General features: G+C 37.9%; 1 protein-coding gene across 3 annotated transcripts; it reads left to right on the top strand.

The window, feature by feature from the left end:
* The first annotated feature begins 1,339 nt into the window (after nt 1-1,339).
* LOC122304135 (N-acetyl-D-glucosamine kinase-like) lies at nt 1,340-27,957 on the top strand. Of its 3 annotated transcripts, XM_043116220.1 has the most exons (8): nt 1,347-1,904; nt 10,399-10,578; nt 14,484-14,631; nt 15,653-15,844; nt 17,269-17,397; nt 17,962-18,131; nt 21,184-21,314; nt 27,403-27,957. In XM_043116220.1, exons 1-8 carry the CDS (start codon nt 1,679-1,681, stop codon nt 27,472-27,474), a joined length of 1,248 nt encoding a protein of 415 aa, XP_042972154.1. In that variant the 5' UTR covers nt 1,347-1,678; the 3' UTR covers nt 27,475-27,957. The 3 variants fall into 3 exon arrangements, with proteins under 3 accessions (XP_042972155.1, XP_042972154.1, XP_042972156.1); XM_043116221.1 differs by lacking the exon at nt 21,184-21,314 and having other exon boundaries at nt 1,340-1,904; XM_043116222.1 differs by lacking the exon at nt 10,399-10,578 and having other exon boundaries at nt 1,353-1,904.

The raw sequence follows: 27,957 nt of genomic DNA, 5'->3' as shown, positions 1-27,957 counted from the left end.
GAAGTCTCGTTAATTGGTTAAAGAGAATAAAATCACTTAAATGAATTTAGAGTTTTCAACATAAATTTAAATCTCGTTATATTTTTAAATGACTAAAGTATTTAATTTAAATAATTTTTCACAATTATAATATCTTTGAAACTCTTCAAAAATATTATAATTGTGTTATTTAAAAACAAGTTTAGTCCAATAATACTGGAAATATCACATATAATTATTTTTAGAATATTTAAAAATATTCGTAAGTTTTTAAAATATCGAACTTGCTTTAAAATCAACTTAACATTTTTTAAAACACGCCGTCAAGACTCGACACGTAAAAGGAGGCTAGTAATTATAGAAGAAATAAGGAGTGGATTATTACAAACTTAGACCATACATGATATGTCTTTCATTACAGAGTTTTTGACCTCATTTAGACCATCTTCTAGCCATACTTTGTCATTAGCTTCTTTTGTAGCTATCTTTGCTGCTGTATGGACAACATTGTTTGTAGACTTGTATACAAAAGAAAGTCTCCAGGCAAGATGAAGCTCCATCATTTATGGGTTGGAAAGCGAGAAAATGTTAGAATTTAGATTGTATTTTTCAGGTGAGAAGTTGTAATAGACATGAATGAATGCAACAATATTTCACTATTAAAAAAAAATCAGAAGGGATGCTCTTGTTAGAAAGCGTAAAAGGTTGGTTTTAGCGTTCCAAATTGAAAATAAACTCATATCATAATAAGGATGACCTAAAGTGGGAAAAAGCTACATACAACTTGAAAGTATAAAAAGAAAAAATAGGAAACAGAGCACGGTAATTTTGTAAGAGAATTAGGGCATGTTTGGACATTATGAGAATTCTTATCATTTTCAAAACTTTTCATAATTTATTCTCTAATATCGCTTAAACATAAAATACTTTTTAATTTTTAATTTTAACTTTTTCATCTAATCATTTCTTAATTATTACCTAAACACAAAAATCTATACAATTTTTATAAACTTCAAAATAAAATTATATTCAAACAATTTTTTAATTTTATTATATTTTATTCAATTTTTTCTCTTTTATTTTTCAAAATTCAATAAAAACATCTTCATTCAAATCCCAATCAATACCATTCACAAAATTATGAATATTTGAAGTGTACAAATATGCCCTTCTCTTGTTTGTACAAAATTCTTATAAAAATTTTGTAAAAATAAATTTATATAATAAAGTAAGTTATGTGATACATAATACTTATTTTTTATTCCGACCGACGTACCTCATCTAAAAATTGAAAGACCAAAAAATTCTGTGCAGAAGTATTTCTCATTGTGTAAAGGGCTGGGGCTGGGAGTTAAAACAGAACCAACTTACGTTTTCGTTAGTTTGAGAAGAAGGTAACTGAGATTTAAAAAAGAGAAAAATATACTTTCAAAAATAGTGGAGTTCGTAAGTAGTGTTAGGCTCATTTGCCGTCCGAATCCCACGCCAAGCGTGTTTGTATCTTCCTTGACGCAAACAGTAACGCCTGCTCTCTCTCTCTACCTGTATCTCTGCCGGGGACCTTATTGTTATCCAAAATTCTGACTCCTCCTCGGTCGTGTTCTGTCCTTCTTGTCCATTTCTTCTTCGGTCCTTGTCTCTTTCTCTTTTCAAACCAAATCAGACACAAACGGGGTGCCACTGAGAGTAAGTGCGGGTGATGAAGAGGCATAGGAATGGGGAAATCTGGGACTTCGAGCACGAATTACCGGCGGTGGCAGCCAATCAGTGCGGGGTAGATGTCGTGCTTGGATTGGACGGCGGCACCACCTCGACCGTGTGCGTATGCATGCCCGTCATTCCCTGTTCACGCTCTCATTTTCCCGACCCTCTCCCCGTCCTCGCTCGCGCTGTGGCCGGCTGCTCCAACCACAACAGTGTCGGCGGTAATCTTATTTTTCATTTTCTTTACCTCGTGTTTTTTCGTTATTTTTTTTAAAAATCTGGAATTGGAAGTGAATTAACGTGTTTTTCAATTTTTCTTCTTCATTTATCTTTTGATGTCTTCTGCTGTTGGGCTTAGTTTGTTAAGAAAAGAATTTAACCCCCTTTCCCCCGAAAAAAAAGAAAAGTAAAGAAATTCTGCGACGATATTGTAGTTCTTTTGTACCTAGTGTTAGGATTATGATAGTCATTCCGAAGCTATGGCACCAACCTCGATCCCTAAATGTATTTTAAAGAAACTCTCATCTTCTCTAGGCAACGGAGATGCTGCTGGGCTCAAGTTTAATGAGGAGGAATTGGGCTTCTTAGCTGCTCCCATTGAGAAGATCCACACTGTATCAAAGTATTGTAACTTCTTACAAATGGCGTTGGTGGTTTTTCGAGTGAGAGACAAAGAAGAAGAGGGGGGGGGGGGGGGGGGGGGGAGGGGCTGATGGGCCATAACTATCACATATATCAATTCCTTTTCACCGACCAAAAAAAACTATCACATATATCAATTCCAGAATGTTGATGCTTGATGGGACCTGGTGCATGGTGCATGTAGATGCTAGGAGAACCTGGAGGCGGAGCAGTTCGTCCTAATGCCTTAGGAGTTGGTGCTTGCATGAATATAAGTGGAGCAAGCAGATGGTGTGTAAATGAGAGGGATACCCTTAGACATGTTAGAGTGATAGGCGAGTCTGATTAGAGTCTTGAAACTGATGTCTTTGATACACTGCTCTTAGTAGTGTTACACCCTTTCCCACAGGCATGCAAATGTTACTAAATCATATAACATGCGCAAGGAAAGAGACTCAAAGTAACCTCATATTTATTGAAATCACAGATATAGTCTTTGAAGTCTTTAAATTTTAAAGTAACCTAGTAACATGAATTTTAGAGCTAATCCTATGAGTAAAGACGCTTATTAACTAAGTTTGAAATTCTGTAACATTCAGGAGAGGTTTGGATAGTGAATTGAGATGAGATGAGATGAAAGTTGAATAAAATATTGGTAGAATATTAGTTTTTGATTGTACTTTTGTTTTCGGATTGGAAAAAGTTGAATTATTTATTATATTTTGTTTGAGAGTTTGGAAAAATTGTAGTGATTAGATTAGATTAGATGAGATGAGATGACTTGAGAGGCCCTCTCAATCCAAATAAGGCCTCAGTCTAATGCCTGGATCACCTTCTCAATGTTAACATCATCACTTGGGTCACTACTATGATGAGATTTCATGGAAATCTTAGTAGGTTATATAACTCAAGACAGCAACTAATAATGCAAGTAATGGCGATGAATATAACAAAAAAAACTTCAAAGTAAAATAGAAGGAAAATAATACATATCAAGGTGCCAGCCTATGAGCAATGAAATAAACATAGTTCACCGTAAAGTTACTGCACATCCAATGCCCAAGTCATCACATAATATAATTATCGTGGACCCTAGGTCCATTCAACAACATGAAAATCATCTTATTGATTTCCATTTATTGATGTGTGCACCATTGTCTGCCTTAAGAATGATCATGTGCACACCCTGTCTCCCCTTACTGCAACACTGGTAAGGACATTGTGTACAACTTCATAACAAGCGATGTCTAGCTTCATGCTCCATCCTTGACCATGGCTTTCTCTAGTCTTTGCCAATTAAGAAGACACGACATTGACCCATGAGCGTTACCATCTTGCCGAGCTTATTGTCATCCGGCGACAATCCAAGATACATCACTCAGTTCTTAGACACTCCCGAGTAATCAGAGAAGCTCTACTGAGATAATGCCCCATCTCAGTTTGGGGTCGTGATCCACTCATACACCCATATCTGCTCCTCTTAAAACAGGTAAGTGGGTACTTTTTATAGAATAACATCAACACTTCAACAAGACAACTAGTAAATCATGGTGGGGCATTATGCATGTGGAATAATATCAAAAGAATGGGGATGAGACGTAATGATGTGAACTCGTAGAATTGGAATCCCTTAAACCCATAATTAATTTGAAAACTCACCCAATAAAGCCAAAATCAAGTCAATAGGTGAAAAATCTAGACCCATTCAGAATTCGTTTAAAAAATCTAGATTATATTAAAATCTAGATCCGTTGAAGAGCATGTCTCAAGAACTCAGATTACAAAAGAGGAATGCCACAAAGGTTGTGATTTACTTTTGATAAGTTCAAAAGTTCAATCAAGAACAAGAGGAGATAAACTCAACTCACAATAAATAAAATCAATTTTTACAAAATTTCATATATTGTGGCTACAAGGAGTTTAATAGCCCTTCCCAAAACATAACCCTAACTAAAATAAGGCCCATTCTTTCCAAAAATACCCTTAAGTGAATTGTGCTGCGTTACAATGCACAACTAACGTAACATAGCCTATTGAAACCCTAATTTAACAAAATAAAACATATGTGGGTCAAGTATCCTCAAGCTCAATTATTCTAGACTAATTCTTATAACTAATAAAATAAGTCCATTTAATAAAATAAACACGTTCAAGGCCTTTAATCACGTAAACATAATAATAAGCTCTAATGTATCTTGCACTCTTCTGTAACTTGTATCACGTGGATGAGAACTGGATCTCATTCTCTCAAGCCCATCTTAAATATTGGGCTCTTGTTAGACTCGTCCCAAGTGGATTGCACCAATTCTTGCATTGCTTCCTTGCTCTTCTTGACTTTTGATCTTGTGATTGCCCTATTTGGAACTTGCAAGGGATCTTTAAGACTCGGTCTACTTTGGAGCCCATCATTCACTCTCTCCTCAAAATGATTTGACCTCAAAACTCTACCTGCATCAAGGGAAAAAAGATCAGTAACATTGAAAATAGCAGACACATGATACTTACCTGAAAGATCCACTAGATTTGAAATATCATTAATTTTCTCAAAAATTTAAAAATGTCTATCCAAGCTATTTTTGTCATCAATAGGTAAAGGTATTAAATCAAAAGGAATAAGTGGATTAAAGTCATATATAACTTCAAAATGTGAATAAGAAATAGTAGTATGCATGGTCCTATTATATGCAAACTCTAATAATGATAAATGATACTCTCGCAAATGTTCATGTAACAATTCAATGAATAGAAAATTACTTCCACAAACGTTCATGAAACACATCTAAAGTCTCCCTTACACCAAAATGACCACTCTAATTATATGCGACCTCAATGAATGGTAAACCATACTCCCAAAAGTGTTCATGCAATACGCCTAAACTCTTCTTTACACCAAGGTGACCTCTCCTACTATATGCAAACTCAATAAATGGGAAACAATACTTCCACCAATGGTCATGCAACATGTCTAATGTCCTTTTTACACCAAAATGTCCTATCGAAGCATCTCCATTTGCTCCACGCACAAGCAACTCATACATAGAACTATTAGGCTCAAAAAGTGTATTCTCTCTAAACAAATACCAATCTAGTCTATAGAATTTACTAAACGATGGTTTCTCACATATTTCATACACACTATCAAAGTCATTATCATTAGCATGCAATTTCTTATCATATTCAAATCTCAATAACTTTGCATCCAAAATGAAGATAAGGACATACCTTTTTGCTAAAGCATCAACCACAAAATTTTCCTTACCTTGTGTGTACTTGATTACATGAGGATAAGTCTCAATGCATTCTTCCCACTTGGCATGCATTCTAGTCAACTTACCTTGTACTTTCAAGTATATTAAGGACTTATGTTTGGTATGTAGGACAAATTCTTTTGGCCAAAGGTGATGTTGCCAATTTTCCAATGTTGTCACTAAATCAATTTGATGCTTTATTATTCTAATAAGTGACAATCCACTAAGCATCTCGCTAGGCAACACGACCTCATATCCATGCAACAAAGAGATAATACTAGGCAAATATTCATTAAGTTCGTCAGTATTAAAATTTGCTTTAGCATAAAAACTCACTTTTCTCCTTGTTTTTCTTTCACATTCTTCACTCTTGCTTTTAGTTTCACTCTCCTTTTTCTTTTCACTTTTTTTTTTCTTGAGGTTTCAGCATCACTCTCATTTTTTTTTTCTCTCATATTTCTCTCTCTCTCTCTCTCTCTCTCTCTCTCTCTCTCTCTCTCATGTTTTGTCTCACTATTTCTTTCTTTTTCAACCTCACTTTTACTCTTTTTTTTTTGAATTAATCTCAGTTTCTGTCTTTCTTTTTTTATCAATCTCACTTTTTAGTTTCAGTTGGTCCTCATGGACCTGTGTTGGAGTTAAAGGAACAATTTTGATTATTTTTTCATCATTTTCAAAACTGTACATATTCCTGAACTCATCATGGATCACTCTCCTATCACATTGTCATGGCCTCCCTAACAAAATATGGCCAGCATGCATAGGTACTACATCACAAAGCACCTTCTTTTTTCACTTTGCAATTGAAAAAGAAACTAGCACTTGTTTACTTATCCCAACCTCCCCATAATCATTCAACTACTGCAACTTGTATGGTCTAGGGTGTTTCAAAGTAGGTAAATTCAATTTCTCAACTAGAGTAGTGCTAACCACATTAGTATAACTCCCTCCATCAATGATCATACTACATATTTTGTTGTTGATGTGACATCTAGTATGAAAAATACTCTCTCTGCTGCTCTGTATCATCCATCTTATTTTGTGTATTGAGAGCACGCCTGACAACAAGAGATTCACCATACTCCTTATTCTTATACTCATATTCAATGCTAGGCTCACGTCTCCTCTTATCTCTCTCACTTTGCAAATTTCTAATCAATGCACCTCGTTAATCCATCATATCTCTCACTTCCCCCAATGCCAAATTTAACCTTTCAAACTTTTGTTCATGGACTGCAACACAAAGAATGAATTGTCGGCCACCCTCTTCAGTGTTGAGTCACTATTATGAGACATCGTAATGTGCTGCACAAAAAGAATGTTAGTAGTAAAAATCTCACACTCCCTTACGTGTTTATGCTCGAATAATGGCACTCCACTTGTGTTTCGCTCTGGCTTTTTCCCGATAATGATCTCATACTCTCTTGCCTTTTACCTCAAGAGTTTTCCCATTCAAATTCTTTAAGAATTAACTGAACTCAAATCTTGTTTTATTCCAACTAGTAATTAGGTTCAAGAAACAAGAATAAAAGAAACATGAAAAGAATAAAATGATACGAGACTGAAGGAATTGATACGAATGAAAGAGTAATCACATGACAAAATATAACCTATAATGATATGTATTCAGCCCCTTTGATGATAAGGTTTAGTTAATGCCAAATCACCCAATTTTTCAAATTGCAAGTATTTCAAACAACTATACCCATAATCCTTTTCCTTCTCTTCTTTTTTATTTTTATTTTTATTTTTTTATTTTTTTATTTTTTATTTTTTTCGAATTTTCTTTTCTTTTCTTTTCCTTTCCATCCTTTTTTTTTTTTTTCTCACTAATTCAATCACAAACAGCAATATTCAATTGGGACAATCAAAAAATTGAATTCAAATATATAAAAATTGACAAAGAAATAGAAGAAAATCAATAAAACCCTAGATGATGAAATTTTCAGCAACCTTAACAAGATGGAATTTTGGCCAACACAAAAAACCCTAGGATGAAGGAATTTCGGCAGCCCCAATTCAAGAAACCAAAACTCAAAGAACCCAGAGATAGAGTAATTCAGCAACTCTAGGAACAAGGAAATTTCTGCACTCTTTTTTTTGTTTTGTTTTTCAACTCTAGAACAATGAAGCCTTAGAATTAAATATGACATAAATAAAAGATAGAATTAGACTTGATTGGAAACCTTTCTCTGAATACCAAATGATATGAACCCGTAGAATTGGAATCCCTTAAACCCACAATAAATTTGAAAACTCACCCAATAAAACCAAAATCAAGTCAATGGGTGCAGAATCAAGACCCGTTGATAACTCGTTTCAAGAACCTAGATTATATTAAAATCTAGATCCGTTGAAGAACCTGTCTCAAGAACCCAGATTACAAAAGAGGAACGCCAGAAATGTTGTGATTTACCTTTGATAAGTTCAAAAGTTCAATAAAAAAAAAGAGGAGATAGACTCAACTCACAATAAATAAAATTCATCAATTTTTATAAACTTTCATATATTGTGGCTACAAGGAGTTTAAATACCCCTTCCCAAAATATAACCCTAGCTAACATAAGACCCATTCTTTCCAAAAATACCCTAATTCACAATATATGAAAGTTTATGAAAATTGGACCGTGCTATTCAATAGGCTAAGCCCATCTTGAATATTGAGCTTTTGCTAGACTCGTGCCAAATGGATTGCACCAATTCTTGCATTGTTTCCTTGCTCTTCTTGGCTCTCAATTGTGATTGCCCCATTTGGAACTTGTAAGGGATCTTTAAGACTCGGTCCACCTTAGAGCCCATCATGTAGTAATCATAATACAACATACTCATAGTCATTAACCAATATTGCTAGCGTTATTGTAGAGAAGAACCTACGTCGGCATTGAGCTTTCACTGAGTTGCTTGTTGATGATATGGCCTCCTTGGTTCGTTGTAGACTCTAATGTATGAAAATGTGAGAGTGTGAGCGTTGCCTACAGAGTTAGAATTTCCGTCTTCTCTCGAGGTTCAGAGTAGGAGAGAGAGAGAGAGAGAGAGAGAGAGAGAGAGAGAGAGTCTCTAGGTTTTCCAAAATCCCAAAGCGAGCTCAACGAAGTGAGTCTTTTATATAAAGCGATCTACCTCTCATGGACCTCGAAGCTCTCGATGTAGGTTAGCTGGTGAATCGGTGAGAATCCATAGTCCAGGTGTACGTTGGATGGAGGGGGTGACAGCAACGGAGAGGACTTGCTCTGCACATCTCAGAATTTCTGCCAAAGCGATGGGACACTAAGTCTACCGCTTTTGAATGTCGCCCATGTGGTCGAAAGCTTCTGTGCATATGGTCTAGCTCATTCGTGATTGTCCTATCCTACGTGCTCTTTTTGTACAAACATTGACGTTTGAGTATGATATCATTATAAAGGTACCCACTTATTTTCTAAGCACTCCTTGCATCTTCTTGTAACACCCCATACCTCTTAAGGCTTGTAAAGTTAGAGGAACCAGACGGTACTAACATGCATTCTTTGCAGTAGGCATAAAAGATCCCATAAATAAGGCCTTACTGAAAACTTCAATAAAAGAAGTCTAAAAAAAAATAAACATCTTGTTCAAACTCACTTATTTAAAATATAATAGTCTCCTTGTGCTAAGAATAGCGGAAGCATAAATCATTTAATAGTAAAGATAAAATCTAAATACTCTCTAAGCCTCAAGCCTCATTGTCAATATCAACTCCTTGGACAACATCCTTGTCTTCAACTCCCTCTAACTCTTCCTCACCTCGGGTGGGAAAACATTTGAAAACAACTAAAATGAGTTGAATACTTAGTAAGAATCACATAATGCAATAAATATAATATAAACATAGGGTTTTCATTGAAAAACATCGTTCATTAGAAAACTCAACTTCAAGCATAAATCAAACATAAATCATAAAGCATTAAGAAACATTTTGTTACCTCAATTTCAAGCGTAAGCATTTATCATCCTTAACTTCCATAAATCATTAATCATTCATTACCTTAACCTCATCACTATGGCGATTACACACTGTTGACCCTCGTGTGTTAGGGTCGGTGACCCTTGCGATCAATGGTTCTTTCTGGAGTGACTGGCTTAAGAATTGAACCTCAGGAATGGGTCATCACTGGGTGCACTGCCAGTGATGCATTCCGACGTTACCATCTGTCACAATCTCATGGTACTTTCCTCAACCTCATATGGCCAGTTCATTAATCTCATCAAACACATGCAATCATACCATTCATTTTATTTGATTTTCTCTTCTTTAACCTTGCCTTACATTTCATTCTTTTAAAAATAGATGGTCATACTATATAGTATTTAGTCACACATCAATCATGCAGTTCTAAATCATAAAACATCTTTCATCATAAATAGGGTTGATAAATAGTTCTAAGTCATGCTGTCCTATTGATGTTGGTGGATTGGGTGTTCATAACTTGTGTAGTTTCAATAAGGCGTTATTGGGGAAGTGGTTGTGGAGATTTAATAAGGAAGAGGGTGCGATGTGGGGAGGGTTGATTGTTCGGAAGTATGGTAGTGATTTTTTGGGGGGGGGGGGGGGGGGGGGGGGTGGTGTCCTAAGGAGAGCAGGGGGACTTATGCGGTAAGCTTATGGAAATTCATTAGAAAAGGTTGGGATAATTTTCTGAAACAAGTTTATTTTGGGGTAGGTGATGGCTCAAGAATTCATTTCTGGTTTGATGTTTGGTGTGGTGAGTCTGCTTTGTTTAGAGCTTTTCCGAATGTCTTCCGATTGCCTGTTAATCAGCAGGCTTCCATTTCTGAGATGATGATTTTTTTCTAATGAAGAGGTGCATTGGAATGTCTGTTTTTTCAGATCTGTTCAAGACTGGGAAATTGAGGAGGTTACTGATTTTTTCAAGTTGCTGTATTTCAGTGGTTATTAGAAGACATGAAAGGGATCATATTCTCTGGAAAAGTCAGAGACCAATAAGTTTTCTGTTAGATGATGAATGGTCAGCAAAATTTTTCTTTTCCTTGGAAGAATATTTGGAAGGTTTGTGTTCCGTCAAAAGTTGCTTTCTTTGTTTGGACCGCGGCAATTCGAAACATTCAGACTATTGACAATTTGTGAAAGCATGGAATGATGGTTATGGAGTGGTGTTTCATGTGTAAGAAAGCTGGAGAATCAGTGGATCTTCTTCTTATTCACTGTGATGTGGCAAAAGGGTTATGGGAAGGGGTGTTTAGAAGAATTGGACTGTCCTGGGTTATGCCAAAATCAGTGACAGAAATACTTGCATGCTGGCCTAGAATTCATTCTTGTTCTCAAGTTACAGCAGCGTGAAAGATGATTTGTTTGTGTATTATGTGGTGCATCTGGTTGAAAGGAATGAGAGGTGTTTTAATGATAGGGAACATTTTGTAGATGATCTCTGGAATTTTTTATGTTTTCCCCGTTTTCTTGGTTTTCAGACATTGTTCTTAATGGTGGGGCAGTCCATGAGTTTTTGTTTTTGCTGTTTTATTACTTGAATGTTCTTAGGTGTTTCTTTTGTATACTTCTTGTGTACATGGGTTTCGCCTATTTCATTCGTTGAATAAAATTTTTACTTATAAAAAAAAGGGGGCTATCAATTAAGGGCTTATACATACATATATACTTTTGAAAACATGTACTACATATATACTTTTGAAAAAAGAAACTTTATAGTTTACCATAAAGCGATGTGTAGAAGAACATGATCATAGTCACTTGCCTCGACCCTTACGCAATTTAAGCTAATCGTTTGTTTCTCCAAACCTTTCAACCGAACCTATAATATTTTAAGTAATCGTGTGAACTTTCTAAATCATTAATCATTATGTGTGTTATGCGTTATGCATGGATCTCTTGGTTGTCTCTATTCCTTGCCTATCACTGTTCATGCTTATACCATACTTGGCTTAGTGATTATGACTTGTTACATGCTTGGCTTAGGTGCTTGTGACATACTCGGGTCTAGGGTTCATGATATGCATGGGTTAGGGCTTTTATCAGGCTCGATTTGGGGCTCAGCCGAGACATGCTTGCTAGGTCTAGGGCTTGTAATGTGTGACTCTCTCTCTCTTTCCTACTTACACTTGTAATGTGTGACTCTCTCTCTTTCCTACTTACACTTGTAATGTGTGACTCTCTCTCTCTCTTTCCTACTTACACTAACATATCATAACATGCTTAGGGCTTTAGTGCATCTAGTTGAGTGGGAGTTTACCTAGGGCAAACCGAGACTTAATATGGATGGGGAGGCCAAATTAATTAGGGTTTGCAAACCCTAATCCTTCTTGGCATGAAGGCGGCATGCTTTGATGGTTGGGACATACAATGAATGTGTGGTTGAGGGTCATGGTGCTGTGACTGTGGTGTTGGTGTGCTCAGCTATGGGTGTTTGAACCTGTGACTTGTGTGTGTGTGCGCTTGGGTATATGGTGACTAATCCGTGACATATGTGTGTGTGTGTGTGTGTGAGTACTCAGGTAGGGGTGGTTAACCCATGACCTACATGTGTGTGTGATGGGCGATGCATGGCGTGGGAAGGCTTCATGGTGGTGGCTGAATGAGTGGCTTCTGGAGAGTGTAAGGGTGTGGCGTGAATTGTAGAGTGCAAGGGAGTAGCATGGCGCCAACTTGAGGAGTGAAGTGTGTGTGTGTGTTTGCCGAGTTTGTGGGATGCAAGTCCAAGTGAGATGAGACTTTCTAGTGTTTTGCTCCAGGGGAATCTGAAATATGCTTGCTGTCTTAGTCATCCTAGGGCTTTTGGCTAGTGCTAGAGTTCTTGACTTGGATTTGGTCAATCCTAGGTGTTTTCGGCTAGGGCTTGGAGATGGGATTTCCTTAGGAGTTTTGATTAGATTAGGAGTTGTAATTAAACTAAGAGTTGTGTTTGTATTAGGACTTATGCTTGGATTAGGAGTTGTAATTGAAGTAGGTTTTTGTCTATTTCCCAAAGACTGCGTCTCATTTCCATGGAAGACATTTTGGAGTAGTAAGGCTCCCTTGAGAGCTGCTTTCTTTGTTTGGAAAGCTACAGTTGGAAAGATTAACCTTGGATAATTGGATGAATAAACACGTTATGGTGGTGGAATGGTGTTATATGTGCAAGCAGAATTCCCCTCTATGGATCATCTCTTACTTCATCGTGAGGTTGCTAGCTCCTTGTGGCAAGTGGTACTTTGTCTATTTGGGCTAATATGGGTGATGCCTAGATGAGTGGTGATTTGTTAGCTTATGGAGGGAAAGAAATGACCAAGGTTTTCCAAGAAAATATGAGGACTTGGAAGAACTCAAGGATTTACTTTTCAATTTACTAGACCATTGGATGGCAACCCACCTACCTTCCTAGCTTTAGCTTATAGGATTTTCTTCTTCTCGTTTCTTTCTTTCATTAGATGTATCTGAAGTATATATTGTGATCTCTTTTGTTCCTCTCATTAGGTGCATTTGAAGTATAATCCCCTCTACCTCAATCTTGTCTTTGTTTCCTTTCATGATGATTAATAAAACTTATTGTACTTGTAAAAAATCTCCCTCATTGTTGTGACTTGCTTCAGGCCCATCATGGAACCCATCATTTACTCCAGAAAGATTCTATCACTGAACACGATAGGTTCTTGGAGCCAGTTTTTGAAAGTCCATTACTTGTAGTCGTGTTAGTTTCCCCATATTTGTCCAATGTCCCTCTAAACTGGCTGATGGTCTCCCCTGTTGAGAATTCTTTGGAGTTCTGTAGTTTCTCAGTGATGGGAAAAGAAAAATGCAGGTAAAAAGGAAAAGAAGAAGACGAGAGAAAAGAAAAGGATGTACCTAGCGCCCAAAAGAGAAGAAAAAGAAGACCTTGGTGATGCTTTAAAATTGGACAGTAGACACCATTTTAATTTATTTTTTAGTTTAACTATTATTTTTAGGAAACATTACTGAAAATGTGCTTCGCCTTTTGTTTTGAGTGGGAAAAAAAATATTCAGCTGCCTGTATTTAACCTGAACTGATAGATAACACATTAAAGAGTGGAAAAAGTGAGAAGGAAAGAGAGAGGGAGGGAGAGTGAATATGTGGCAAGGACAAAGCAATGCCACTTGTATCAAGACAGCAATACTGGGTTACTATCATTGGAGGGCTTCTCTGATCGTTACCCTTGTTCAGCAGCATGAAAATCTATCAGACCTCTTTTAAATCATTAGTTTTCTGTTTTCTCTTTTAGTGGCATGCCTTAATATGGATGTGTAACTGTGGTAGTCATTAATATATGAATTGCACCATTTTATGGATGTTTTCGTATATTCATTTTTATTATTGGTTCATGCCGTGCTTATTTTTTCTGTCACCTATGGTGCAAAACCTTGGTTTGGGTATTTTTGTTTTTAAACTTTGTTATCTATAAGTTATGATTGTATGAAGCATATTTTAATCTATGTTTTCATCCTGCATCCCATTTGTATGAGGAGGTGCCATTTAAATCAGAGCCCATTGGAACTTGGGTGTTTAACATTAGCAAATATTTCTTAATCTCTGGTGTATATTTAAAATTTGTTAGGCCTTTCTAGCAGAATTCATAATTATGACTTATTACTCATCATTAGTTTTTTGTTTTTTGTTTTTTGTTTTTCTTGTTTTTGCATCTATCTTTCTTGTCTTTTATGGCCTAAATGGCCATATGCTGATATTATTCTGAATTTGGACATTTTAAGCACTTGTACCTTAGGACCTTACGGATTTGTAACTTTCATATACTTTCTTGAACATCAGCTCCTTAGGACATTTAGTAGATTATATTACATTTTTTTTTGTCTAAGCTAATATATATTATTTTACTTATCAATAAAGAAAGCTGCACCATAAAATGGACAATATTTCTGATAAAACATGAAGTGGCAATAGAGTTATTGTATGGCTAGGTTGTCAGATAATATGTTTTCCTCTACAGAAACTGCCGCAAGGGAAACTTTGGAGCAAGTTATGGCAGATGCACTTGCAAAGTCAGGTTTAAATCGGACTGCAGTTCGAGCTGTTTGTCTAGCTGTATCTGGTGTTAACCATCCCATGGATCAGCAAAGAATTATAGATTGGCTTAGGTGTGCTCTATAAAAGCATATATTTGTCGTTCATGAAATGCATGAAATTTGTAATACTCGATTTATTCATTCTTTGTTTCATTTTCCGTTTGCTGTTTATCCCATTAGCTATTGTTGCTTAATCAGGTTATTAAGCGCGATGTGTTCCACAACTCCGAAATATAAAAGAAAGTTCCTGCTCATTCTATCCCTTCTATTGCGACTGCTTGAATTTATTATAGTTTCCTGATAAATTCTAACTCTTATTTTAGCAAAGGAACAGAAAACTTTCCTTTCTATGTTATATCTCAAATTTTCATGAAATTGATGGATGATTCTGTTTTTCATTAATATCTAATAATTGCATAATGACTATACATCAATCGTAAGGCTTTGCATTTAGTGTTTTATATAAAATCTGGGACGTCCTGTAAATAGCTTTTCATGGTTTTCTATCTCAGTCCCTAATATTCAATTATCCTAATTTTCTAGTAGCAATCAGTCGCTCGCTCATTTTTGGTCAAGAATGTGGGAGTGTGGTGGGGCACTTTGTATGTTGGGTCTTTGAATTTAAGAAAATCTAATTGTACTCTTGAAATACATTTGATGAAAAATGAATACGATATACACTTGATTTAGAAAGGGGAGACGATAGTGGATCGATATGTGGCCTTGAAATCATATTTATATTATTTAATAGAAGCTGCATAAAAAATGTGTAGGAGATTTGTAAACTTTGTGAATGTTGGCGCAAAATGTTGGTGGTTATGGGGAGCAGAGTGTTGGTATGAGCATTTGGGTTTGAACTTTGAAGGCATCCAGTGAGCTGCATTTTCAACATGGTTGCGTGGTAATCACTCATGGTAGAAGCTGCATTTTCCATATCACCACCCGTGCTTGCACTGTATATCATTTATGTGTTATGCTGCTCTATCATTTATGGATTTAATATTTGTCATCCAGAAATATCTTCCCCTCCCCCATTACACTTGTATCTATCGATATCTTCTGTTTTGAGTATTTTCTCTCCCGATGTGAACAGTGATATATTTCCCAGCCACGTACAACTATACGTTCAGAATGATGCCGTTGCAGCTCTAGCAAGTGGGACTATGGGAAAGCTTCATGGTTGTGTTTTAATTGCTGGTACAGGGACCATTGCTTATGGATTCACAGAAGATGGTCGTGAAGCTCGGGCTGCTGGTGCAGGGCCCATCTTAGGTGATTGGGGAAGGTATATAGGTTTATGTGGCTGATGTTCTTCTTCAACAACAACCCCCCCTTCTCTTTTTCCTGTTGTCAAACTCTCAAGAAAACAGGCAAAGCACAAGTACGTAGGAAAAGTATACATGGATAACACCTAGTTACAAGTTAGGAACTAGAAATGGATACAAGAAAATCATGGGAACTAGTCCCATGACAATTACAGAAGCCCAAAAATAAGAATGGAAGAAGAAATGTCTGAGATCATCTGAGGCTATAACTCCAAGAGACGAGTATTTCCAATGCTAGAATGCAAATTTAAGCATTGTGAAAAGTTTCATAGTTTAAAGCAATCTCTCTATAACTGCACGATAAGGTTGGCAAGGCATATAATATGGCGGACTCAGGCTCTATCTCCGATGTATTTCTTATTGTCATCTTTGTTCTGTTCTGTACTTATCTAGAAGAATGAAAAAAATAATAATTTTGTTTTGTAGTCAATAGGTTGTTAAAGTTTGTTAAGGGAAGTATTTAGTTAATCCATGGATGAAGATTGCCACAAGAATGCCTAATAGGTTGTGGCAGCAATGTTATGTAATGATCCAAGGAAGGCCCAAGCCACATTTAGGCCCATGCTCCGGAAGGACTGGTCCAAGTTACAACTAGAGTCCCTTGGAATTCATTATAAAGGGCTTTGAATGAATCTCATCCACTACCTTCCCATATACAATCGCACAATCCGGGTATTACTGTATCCCCCTTAATTTCTCGGCGACCTCCTTGGCCCAAGTCCATTATAGGTTGGCATGGCTCAAGTGTCATATTTCTTGCTGAGATTGATTCTGATACCATTGGTAATGACCCAATGAAGGCCCACGCAACATTTGGGCCCATGCTCCTAAAGGACTAGTCAAAATTACAATTGAAGTCCCCTGGAATTTATTATGAAAGGTTTGAACTTCTCCCTCCTAAGTAATGTGTAATATTCATTACCGATGAGTTTCTTTTACGAAACCAGATCATTGTGCGACCAAAAATTCTACTTGCATGGTGATGATATTTTCTTTGCCATCCCATGAATTAGCTGATCTTCCAAATATATTAGTATAGTCATGCTCTTCAAATCGATCTCACTGCCTACTATTGCTATCTCTTCTTCTGTTTAATAATAATAAAAATAAATAAAATAAAATAAAAATAAAAAGTTTTATAAATAAGCTGTTGTACTCAAGTATCTAGTTGGACTGAAAATTACTTAACTCATAAAGGGATGTTTTCTTTTCCAATAATGTTATAACTTTTTGAGAAATTTCTATATGGTGTGCTCATTGTGGAAGAATTTATCTTTCTATTTCCTTTGGATTATATTTTCCCACACAACTTTGGTTATCTCAGCTTGGGTTATAAAAAAATTCCTTTATCAGAGTTTTCATTGATAGTTTCATTTCCTTGCAGTGGATATGGAATAGCTGCGCAGGCATTAACTGCCATCATAAGGGCTCATGATGGTCGTGGTCCACATACAATGCTTACAAGTAGTATTTTACAGATGCTTGACCTTGTTTCTCCAGATGAACTCATTGGGTACCAATCTGAAAATTAGTTGCTGTTGCATAAAACATGACAAAGCTTGTCATCTATTCTATTCTAAAACTCTGCACAAGGTTCTCCGCAGGCTAACCAACATTTATTTAATCATCAATATAATATATTGAAGAAAAAATGCCTCCTGGAAGTAAGATGAAAGTACCACTGTACATTTTCCTTCTTTGGATTTTGTGGTGTGTTCTTGATTTGAAGATGGCAGAGGCAAAACAAATTTGCTTTCTTGTAGATGATCTTTGGATCTTTTGTGAGAGAGAACAAATGTTGGTCTACCTTCTAGTCATTTATCCTTCATTCTTCTTATTGACCATAAATTTCAGTTTTCGATCTGTGGTGGTTAACTCTTGTATTAAAGTTGTATGCTTTGTCTATACCATCTTGATCTCCTAAGCTAAAGGTATTCATTGGAAACTATATAGGAGCTTGGTTAGTTTTTTCTTATTTAAACTGTAAATTAAGTCTTAAATTGATATAGATAGCATATCATGGACATGATTGGATGGCATATTGGGTCACAATATTTTTCTCTCAAATGGAATTTAGGTGGACCTATGCAGATCCATCCTGGGCTCGCATTGCAGCACTGGTTCCAGTTGTTGTTTCTTGTGCGGAGGCAGGTGATGAGGTTGCAAATACAATCTTGCTAGATTCAGTCCAAGAGCTTGCTTCAAGTGTGAAAGCTGTTGTTCAAAGACTTGGTTTGTGTGGTGAAGGTGTGGAATATACAACTAAAACCAGAAAATAAAAGAGCTATATTTTCTTTTCATTTGCTTCTGTGTTTATAAAATCATATGATATAGTCATGCATCTTTACCTCTTAAATTATTTTATTGTTGAACGTTTGTGGTATAGTACTTCACCAGTTAATGTAATTTGTTAATTTGAATTGGCCTCTACAAGTAATTAGTCTTGTCAATAATTGTTTTCTAGCATACCTCAACCATCTACAAGACTGCTCTGCGTCTCTTATTATGAATGAACTTAGTTCTATAAGATTGAAACTAAGCACAACATGACCCATAAAAAAACAAAGCAAGCAGAACATGACTAGGACATAATTAGAAGTTTTCTTTAGGGTCCATGGTTGTGCGTGTTAGAAGAAACTAATAGCTATAGCTCATCATATGACATCCTTTTCGTTGTCACTTGTGTGATTCCTACTGCAACACAACTCAGAAATAAAGCTGCTGACATGCACCATTAAAATTACTTCCATGTGAAAGGACTTTTTTAACACATTTATATTTGGAGCAAAAGAATTGTTTCCATGCATATATCTCATTCTTGGCATTTTGAGATATTAGCATGCATTTTGTTGGGGGATAAAATGATTGAAGATGATAAGCCCACAAGGGACCCATGGAGGACTGAAGCCCGTGACCAAATGAAGAGGAGAGAATAAGACAAGAGGCCAGCCATGAGTTGACTTGAGAGGGCATGAAGCAAGGAGGGGACATAAAGTGGAGGGGCATTGGCTTAAGGGGGAAGGAAGGAGGTAACGAAAGTGGCATTGGCTTAAGGGGCATTGACTTGAGAGGTCTGCCATGATACCATTTGTAATGCCCCAATGGAAGGCCCAAACCGCTTGGCTTTTACTCCAAAAGAACTAGTCAATGATACAATTGGAGCCCCATTGAAACCATTATAAAGAGCAAAAAATTCTCCTATCCAAGCAATATGGGATCCCATACACCACTTACCCTTATCCTTATCATATGGGTCTCACGATGTAGGGTTTGGATATCATATTGTATTTCCACTGTGTGGTTTTACATTCTTATTAATGGTTCATCATCTTTATTTTTTTAGTAGCTCTTGTGGTTTGAGGCAGTGGAATCCACTTTTGTCATTGTTGTGTAATTGTTATATAGGTAGGATGATGAATCCTACAGTGGACAGGGGGTTGTATAGTTATTCGGTGGGCCTGAGGATAAAAAATCCTACACTGATTTTTTTCCTTCTTTGTGAAGCAAATGCTGAAACAACTCCAACAGTTGCTGCTTTTTCTTATGTTTTAAGTGGTTTTAGGTTTGATCATTTTGGTGAAATCTGATGTGTAAAGTTTGTTCCTGTTCATGACGTGTGATGTTTGACCCTTATTCATGGCTATAAAGTTTGTTCTTTGCTTTTGGGTGCAATTTACAAGTCTTTATCTTGTTAGAGAAAATGGAGCAAAGGTTCGCTGGTTGGAAAAGGCTTTTTATTTGTCTAAGGGTGGTCATTTGACTTAAATGGAAACTGCTCTTTCTAATTTGCGTACCTTTTACTTATCTTTATTCTCTATTCCAGTAAGAGTGGCTAATAGGTTTTAAATAATTCATAGACTTCGTATGTGGGGGAGTTGGTGCTAAGTTTAAATTTCATTTAGTGAATTGGTCAAGTATTTATGCTCCTATAAATGTTAGGACTTTTTATCATTCATTGTGAGGATGCTTGGGTTGCTGAGAATATGAAAATCCTGAATGAAATACTCGTTGGAATACACTTTCAACTAAACTTGTGGTGCAAGATTGGAGGTGGATCTGGTTTCTTCATTTTGAGATGCTTTACAATTTCAGAGTAAGATAGATGTGTGGATAGCATATGTTGGATCCTATCCAGGAGACACAAGTTCTATCCAAGAGACACAAGTTTGAAGTGAAGTCATACTATAAGGTTTTAACTTTACCCACAAATTCCTCATTTCCTTGGAACAGTATTTGGACTGTGAAGGACCCTTTGACTGTGGCTTTCTTTGTACTTAGTGGCATTGGGTAAGATTTTGAAATTGGACAGTCTGAGGAAGTAGAATATCGCTATCATTTATTGGTGTTGTACGTGTAAAATGAATGAAGACACCATTGATTAACTTCTTTATTGTGAAGTTGCAAGAAATTTGTGGTGTTTGCCATGTATGGGATTTGGTGTTGATTGTGTTATGCCAGGTGAGCTGGGGGAGGACAGCAAGCGTTTGGCAAGTTTTTGATAGTGTAGAGGTTGGCTCCCTTATGCTTAATATGGTGTATTTGGCCAGAGCAAAATGCATGGACTGGTAGGATAAGGAAGCTTCAATGGTGGAACTGAAAAGGACTGTCCTCCACTCCCTTTATGCGTGGATTGGAGCTCATGATACTCTGCTTTTTGCTAATTTTTCAGATTTCTAGAATTGCAGTTTTCTTTTTCAATTAAATAGGGATTCTCTTGTATACTTCCTATGTACTTGGGTAGTGCCCCTCTGCACTTGTAACGAGATTACATTACTTATATAAAAAGAAAGGTCTAGTATAATGCTTATCGGGAGGGGAGTAAACAATTGTCTGTTAAACCTTTCACGCATGTGATTGTTTTCAGTTGTGTTTCTGATCTGAGACATTCTTCTTGTATATCACCCTGTAGTTGTCCCTTGGGTTTATTACCTCTTTGAATGGACAACTTGTAGAAGTCTTTATCATATAAGATATTGGACCATGTAATCAAATATCAACAATGTAGGAAGAATCTCTATGTACTAAGCTATTATATCTTGTAATATCTTTTATGTTGAATACTTTGGTCCATGTTTGTTTCTCATTCTAACGGAATGTATCAAGAAGTCTGCAAACCATGCATATGGCTATGAAACATCATTTCCAATATTCTCAATAGGAGTATTTCTTGTGGTTTTATCAAAACTAAATGTAATTACAAACTTGGCAAATAAAATCTGATAGTATGGAGTGTTTCCCACAAAATCTGTGTTGAATGGGTTGTTCTAATTGATATTTATGGAGTAAAAAATTACTGCAGATGGGAAAGACTATTTTCCGCTTGTAATGGTTGGTGGCGTTCTTGAAGCAAATAAGAGATGGGATATAGGGAAGGAAGTCATAAACTACATATCGAAGGACTACCCTGGGGTACAGGCAATCAGGCCAACGGTGAGAATATTTCACATTCATCTGTGTAGCAGTTATCTGAAAAATTACCTTCTGTTTTTCAGTTCAAAAATACTTCTTTTTGCCTAGCTACAAATGTCAGCCAAAGAAACAGAAACTATAAGAAGCTAATAACCTTCTGAAACTGAATCCAATCCTAGCCTTTCTAGTGTTCAGCATGCTTCTCATATGTCTAGTGCGGTGATATAGATTGAAAGCATGGGATGGGGAAGGTGATTGTTTTTCGTTATTTATGTAAAGATCCTTTGATGAATACCTTAGCCAATATATGATAAATTTCACCCCTTCCCATATTATCTTAATCTTTTGGGACTGTTGATAATTTAACATCATGTCGAACCAATGGTTCTAAGCTTGAATCCTGCTTAGTGTCTCTTTGCATGTTGCATGTGTTTGGCCCACTCGTTATAGGAGTTTGGCTGTTAAGCCACAACGATCTGAGAGGGGGCGTCGACCGAATCCTGAATATTCTGTTACGTGAGTAATACTCTGTTACGTGAGTTGCATGCTGTTACGTGAGTACATGCAGGACTGAGTCATAGCTCAAGGGACATGAGCTGCATGCAGGACTGGGTCGTAGCTCAACGTGCAAAAGAGGAATAAAGTGTTGCGAGTTTTACGTTATTTAGCTTCCGCTAATTATGCTCTGTTATTTGCATTCTGTTTTACATTTGTAAAGTTTTATTTGTTAGTTGCAGTTTCCCTTATATTTCGGTTTGTATCGTTTGGCTTTGCTTATTTAAGCAGCCATCGTTTCATTAATGGATATTATTCAAGTATTAACATTCAAACGTGTGGTACGTTCTCACCCGAAGAGAACAATTGCTTTAGTGTTTATATTTTCTGTGTTGGGACCTATCATTGGCCTCAGAGCTAGGTTGCTATGGGGACTAACAAGGAGCGTATTGAGCACTTAGAGTTTGGACTTGGTATAGTTCAAGAAGGACTACAACGGATGGAGGAAGCTCTCGATAGGATTTCAACTATGTTGGTTGTTAATCAAGAGAATCCCAACCATGGTAATCCGCAGCGAGAAGGAAATGATGGGGTTTGACAAATCGTCTCCTCCAAATCAGCAAAGTTGGAATTCCCTCGATTTTCAGGGGATGATCCAACCGAGTGGGTCAACCGTGTTGAACAATTCTTTGAATACCAAGGCACGACTGAAACCCAAAAGGTTTCCATAGCTGCTTACCACCTTGAAGGGGAAGCAAATCAGTGGTGGCAATGGCTTCGTTGGACGTTACAAGAAGAGGGACGTGTGATTTCATGGGAGAGGTTCCTATAGGAATTATGGGCTCGCTTCGGGCCATCGGACTATGAAGACTTTGATGAAGCTCTCTCAAAGATCAGACAACTGGGGACATTGCGGGATTACCAACGTCAGTTCGAGAAGCTCGGCAACAAGGTTCGTGGATGGACATAGAAGGCATTGGTGGGTACATTTATGGGTGGCTTAAAAACCGAAATTTCTGATGATGGCATTCGGATGTTTAAGCCAAAATCCCTCAAGAAGGCCACTGATTTAGCTCGGATGAAAGACGAGCAGCTCGCACGACAGCGGCAATTCATGCGACCACCACCTACAAGGGTTCCTCTAGCTCTTCCCCAACCCACTCATGTGGGTCCAGCTACTCCAGCTGTTCCAGTTCGGCGTTTATCCTGGGAGGAGATGCAGAGGAAATGAGCGCAGGGCCTTTGCTTTAACTGCAACGAATGATTTACGGCTGGGCATCGATACCAAAAGCCGCAGCTATTACTTTTCGATGGCTACGTAGGTGATGTGATCGGTGAGGATGTCACTGACCAACAAATGGGAGAAACCGATCAAGGAGACGTTACGGGAGAGGTGCACGAACCCGAATTGGAGCCAGAAATCACCTTGCATGCATTGACCGGATGGACTGGCCCAAGAACGATGCATATGACAACAACTATGGGTCCTCACGACGTGATGGTGTTGATCAACAGCGGATCCACACAATTTCATCAGTGCTCGTTTGGCAAATACACTGCATTTACTAGTAGTACCAACGGACCCGTTCATTGTTCGAGTTGCTAACGGCAAACGGCTAAAATGTCAAGAAAGATTTGATAAGGTATCCGTAAATTTACAAGGCACTAAGTTTGATCTTACCCTTTTTGCTCTACCCCTATTAGGTCTTGACTTAGTACTGGGCATACAATGGTTGGAAATGTTGGGTTCTGTGGTTTGTAATTGGAAGCAACTCACCATGGACTTCATCTGGAATAACCAAGCCCGACAGTTGCAGGGATTGGACGAGCAGTCCATTCAAGAGGCTACGTTAAAGGAGCTATCCAAAGCTTGCCGACAAGGCCAAACATTATTTGCAGTATGTTCTTCGGCTACAGAGGACTACTTACAGGGTGCGGCTCATGGCATTAATCATCTAGACATGCAGCGGGTAATATAGAAGTACGACTTATTTCAAGACCCCTCATGCGTACCACCTATGCGTGAGATCGACCACAGCATTACACTAAAAGAGGGCACCGAACTTGTTAATGTACGCCCGTATAGGTACGCTCACTTTTAGAAAGAAGAAATCAAGAAGCAGGTGCAGAAGATGCTGGATTCCGGACATATTCGTGCTAGCACCAGCCCATTTTCCTCTCCGGTACTGCTTGTAAAGAAAAAAGATGGGAGTTGGCGATTTGGCACAGACTACCGTGCGCTTAATAACTTCACCGTCAAAGATCGTTTTCCCATTCCAACGGTAGACGACATGCTAGATGAATTACGCGGCGCCGCATATTTTATGAAACTGGACTTGCGAGCCGGATACCATCAAGTAAGGGTAAATCCTCCTGATATTCCTAAGACTGCTTTTCGTACTCATAATGGTCATTACGAATACCTCGTAATGCCTTTTGGCCTCTGTGATGCACCCTCCACATTTCAGGCCATCATGAATTCAATATTTCGAACTCATCTTCGAAAGTTCATTTTGGTTTTTTCCGATGACATCCTCATATATAGTTCCACTTGGGAGAAGCATGTGGCACATGTTGCACAAACTCTAGAAATTTTGAGACAGCATAAGTTTTTTGTTAAGGCAAGTGTGTGTTCGGCCAGCAAGAATTAGAGTATTTGGGGCATATCATCACGCTGCAAGGAGTGAAGGTTGATGAGAAAAAAATTGCAGCCATGCTCGCATGGCCCCGACCTGCTAATGTTTCTGAGTTACGTGGGTTCTTAGGCTTGGCAGGTTACTACCGGAAGTTTGTTCAGAATTACGGTATTATCGCTCGACCACTCACCAACCTACTCAAGAAGGGGAAGTTCGGCTGGCATGAAGAGGCCGATATAGCTTTTTCTACTCTTAAGCGAGCAATGTCCACCACCCCCATTTTGGCTATGCCTAACTTCAATGAATCTTTCACCATTCAGACCGATGCCTTTGGAGATGGGATTGGCGCAGTTCTAACTCAGCAAGGCAAGCCCATTGCCTATATGAGTCGTGCACTTGGAATTACAAAAAAATCATGGTCAACCTACGCCAAGGAGATGCTTGCCATTGTAGAATCCATACGCATGTGGCGACCTTATTATTAGGGAGGAAATTCTTTGTTCAAACCGACCAACGCAGCTTGAAGTATTTTCTGGATCAACGTATATCAACGCCGGAGCAGCAAAAGTGGGTAGCCAAGTTAATGGGCTACGACTATGAAATTATTTATCGTCCAGGCCATGAGAACGCCGTAGCAAATGCCCTTTCATGCCAGTCAAACAGTCCAGTATTGCATCATTTGCACACAGCTGTTGTTACTTTGTGGGACGAGATTAAAGCTGCTTATGCAGGGGATTATTATATTCAGTCCGTCGAATGGGTGGCAAAGGTTCAAACTGAAGGTCCGTATTCTCAGCACCAAGGACTTTGGTTATTTAAAGGAAGGGTGGTTATTCCTTCCTGTGTGACGCTGCACACTAACCTACTACATGAGGCACACAACACCAAAATTGGGGGTCACTTGGCGTTTTACAGACGTTCAAATGACTAGCTCAGCAATTTTATTGGCCTAAAATGCACCAATCAGTCCAAGAGTATGTCAAGCACTGTGAGGTATGTCAAAAAATGAAATCCGAGACACTTTCTCCGGCTGGATTACTGCACCCGTTACCCATTCCCTGCCAAGTTTGGGATGACATTACGCTCGACTTCGTTGAAGGATTGCTAGCCTCCCACGGCAAGGATACTATCTTAGTCGTCGTTGACAAGTTAAGCAAATTTGCACATTTCTTAACTTTGTCCCATCCGTTTACTGCTAAGAGTGTGGCTGAGAAATTTGTGGAAGGAGTTATCAAGTTACATGGTCTTCCGAAATCAATTATTAGTGATCGGGATCCAATTTTCATTAGTCGATTTTGGCAGGAATTCTTTCTAATGTATGGTACTCAATTGAAACTTAGCTCCACCTATCATCCGCAAACCGATGGGCAGACGGAAGTCGTAAATCGATGTGTTGAACAATATCTTCGCTGCTTTGTTCATCAATGGCTGCACAAGTGGAGCACTTATATTCCGTGGGGTGAGCTATGGTATAATACGACGTTCCATGCGTCTACAGGCATGACTCCATTTCAGGCGTTGTATGGTCGTTTACCTCCTTCCCTTCACAACTACCGTAACGGTGAATCTTCGGTACATGAGGTAGATCAGAGTCTCGCAGCCAGAGATGAGTTGTTGAACCAACTTAAAGCAAATTTGGCATCTTCCATTAATCGTATGAAGCAGACGGCGGATAAAAGCAGAAGGTATGTGACTTTCGAAGTGGGTGAACTTGTGTTTCTCAGGTTACACCTGTATCGGCAGCAATCGATTTTCAAACGTGTCCATCAGAAGCTTGCTAGTCGCTTTTACGGGCCCTACCCAATCATACAGAAAATTGGAACGGTTGCTTACAAGCTTCAGCTGCCAGAAGGAGCGAATTCATCCAGTCTTCCCTGTCTCACTCCTCAAAAAATTTGTGGGAGATCGGGTGGTGCCTTCTCAGGAACTGCCACCAGTGAACGATGACGGTGTAATCTTAGTGGAACCTCAACAGATTAAGGACACTCGCTGGGTCAAACGCAGAAACAAGTTTGAAGAAGAGAGCTTGGTTCAGTGGAAGCATTTACCCGCGGAAGAAGCCACGTGGGAATCGACTCAACCGTTGGTTGAGCAATTTCCGCATGTGAACCTTGGGGACAAGGTTTCGCTTGATGGGGGAGGGATTGTTAAGCCACGACGACCTGAGAGGGGGCGTCAACTGAATCCTAAATATTCTGTTACGTGAGTAATACTCTGTTACGTGAGTTGCATGCTGTTACGTGAGTACATGCAGGACTGAGTCATAGCTCAAGGGACGTGAGCTACATGCAGGACTGGGTTGTAGCTCAACGTGCAGAAGAGGAATAAAGTGCTGCGAGTTTTACGTTATTTAGCTTCCGCTAATTATGCTCTGTTATTTGGCTCTGTTATTTGCATTCTGTTTTACATTTGTTAAGTTTTATTTGTCAGTTGCAGTTTCCCTTATATTTCGGTTTGTATCGTTTGGATTTGCTTATTTAAGCATCCATCATTTCATTAATGGATATTATTCAAGTATTAACATTCAAACGTGTGGTACGTTCTCACCCGAAGAGAACAATTGCTTTAGTGTTTATATTTTGTGTTGGGACCTATCATTGGCCCACGTGAGAAGTTTTGAGATATTAATCAAATGATTGAAATTATCCATTCCCCTTAGTTTAAACTTTTGGGGCAATTGGTGACATAATAACGTTCAAAACACGTGCCTTCAAATGAAATTTGTCAAGTACATGAATAGTAGAAAACCTGAGTATTCTGCCGAAGAAACCAATCGACCAAAATCATTATTCATATTTTAAGACTGTTTTCTATTTATAGTATGTTTTTTCTCATTCTTTGTTCTGGGGGGCGTAGTAGCATATGCTAGTGAAGTTAAGACCTCTAATATGTATGTATATTTGTAATATTTCGTGTCTACTATTCATTGGTAATATTTGTAACTGCTTCACGTTTTTGTCTCTTTAAATCTATACCAGGTGGAGCCTGCAGTTGGGGCAGCGCTGCTAGCCTGGAGTTTCTTCATGAAAGAATCCAAGAAAAGTTCATAGAAGCTAAAGGTCAGTGATTCAAAACAACTCATTCATTGTACAGTGACCGGGACAGATGCAACTATAAAAGAAGTATGCATTGTGTAATCGAAAATAATGATGATTATCCATATTTTCTCCTTACAGTGGAAGGCATTTATACTTGCCTTATGATTCATGAAATGCTTATAGTGATTTGAACAAAATAATTGAACTGTGCTAAGAGCGAGTGTGATTTATTTTGTTGCCTAATAAGCTGTCCTTGCTTCTGCTTATTTGGATTTCGATGTATTTTTTACTTGTGGTTGGATGCCATGTAAATCTTTGAGCCTTCTGTAATGAGCAATTTAGGTCCTGAATTCGTCCAAGTGTAGTAATGGTGTCTCATTTACAGCGTGAACCTACTCTTTGAAAGCACATTTACTTTATACTTGGGATTTGTGGATTGAAATTTGTAATCCCGAAGTCTTGTTTGGATATGAAAATTTCTGGATATTTTTGTAA

Source organism: Carya illinoinensis, chromosome 3 (genome assembly GCF_018687715.1).
Source record: "Carya illinoinensis cultivar Pawnee chromosome 3, C.illinoinensisPawnee_v1, whole genome shotgun sequence".
NCBI lineage: Eukaryota > Viridiplantae > Streptophyta > Magnoliopsida > Fagales > Juglandaceae > Carya > Carya illinoinensis.
The sequence above is the reverse complement of the archived record's forward strand: the minus strand, read 5'-3'. Positions and strand labels throughout refer to the sequence as shown.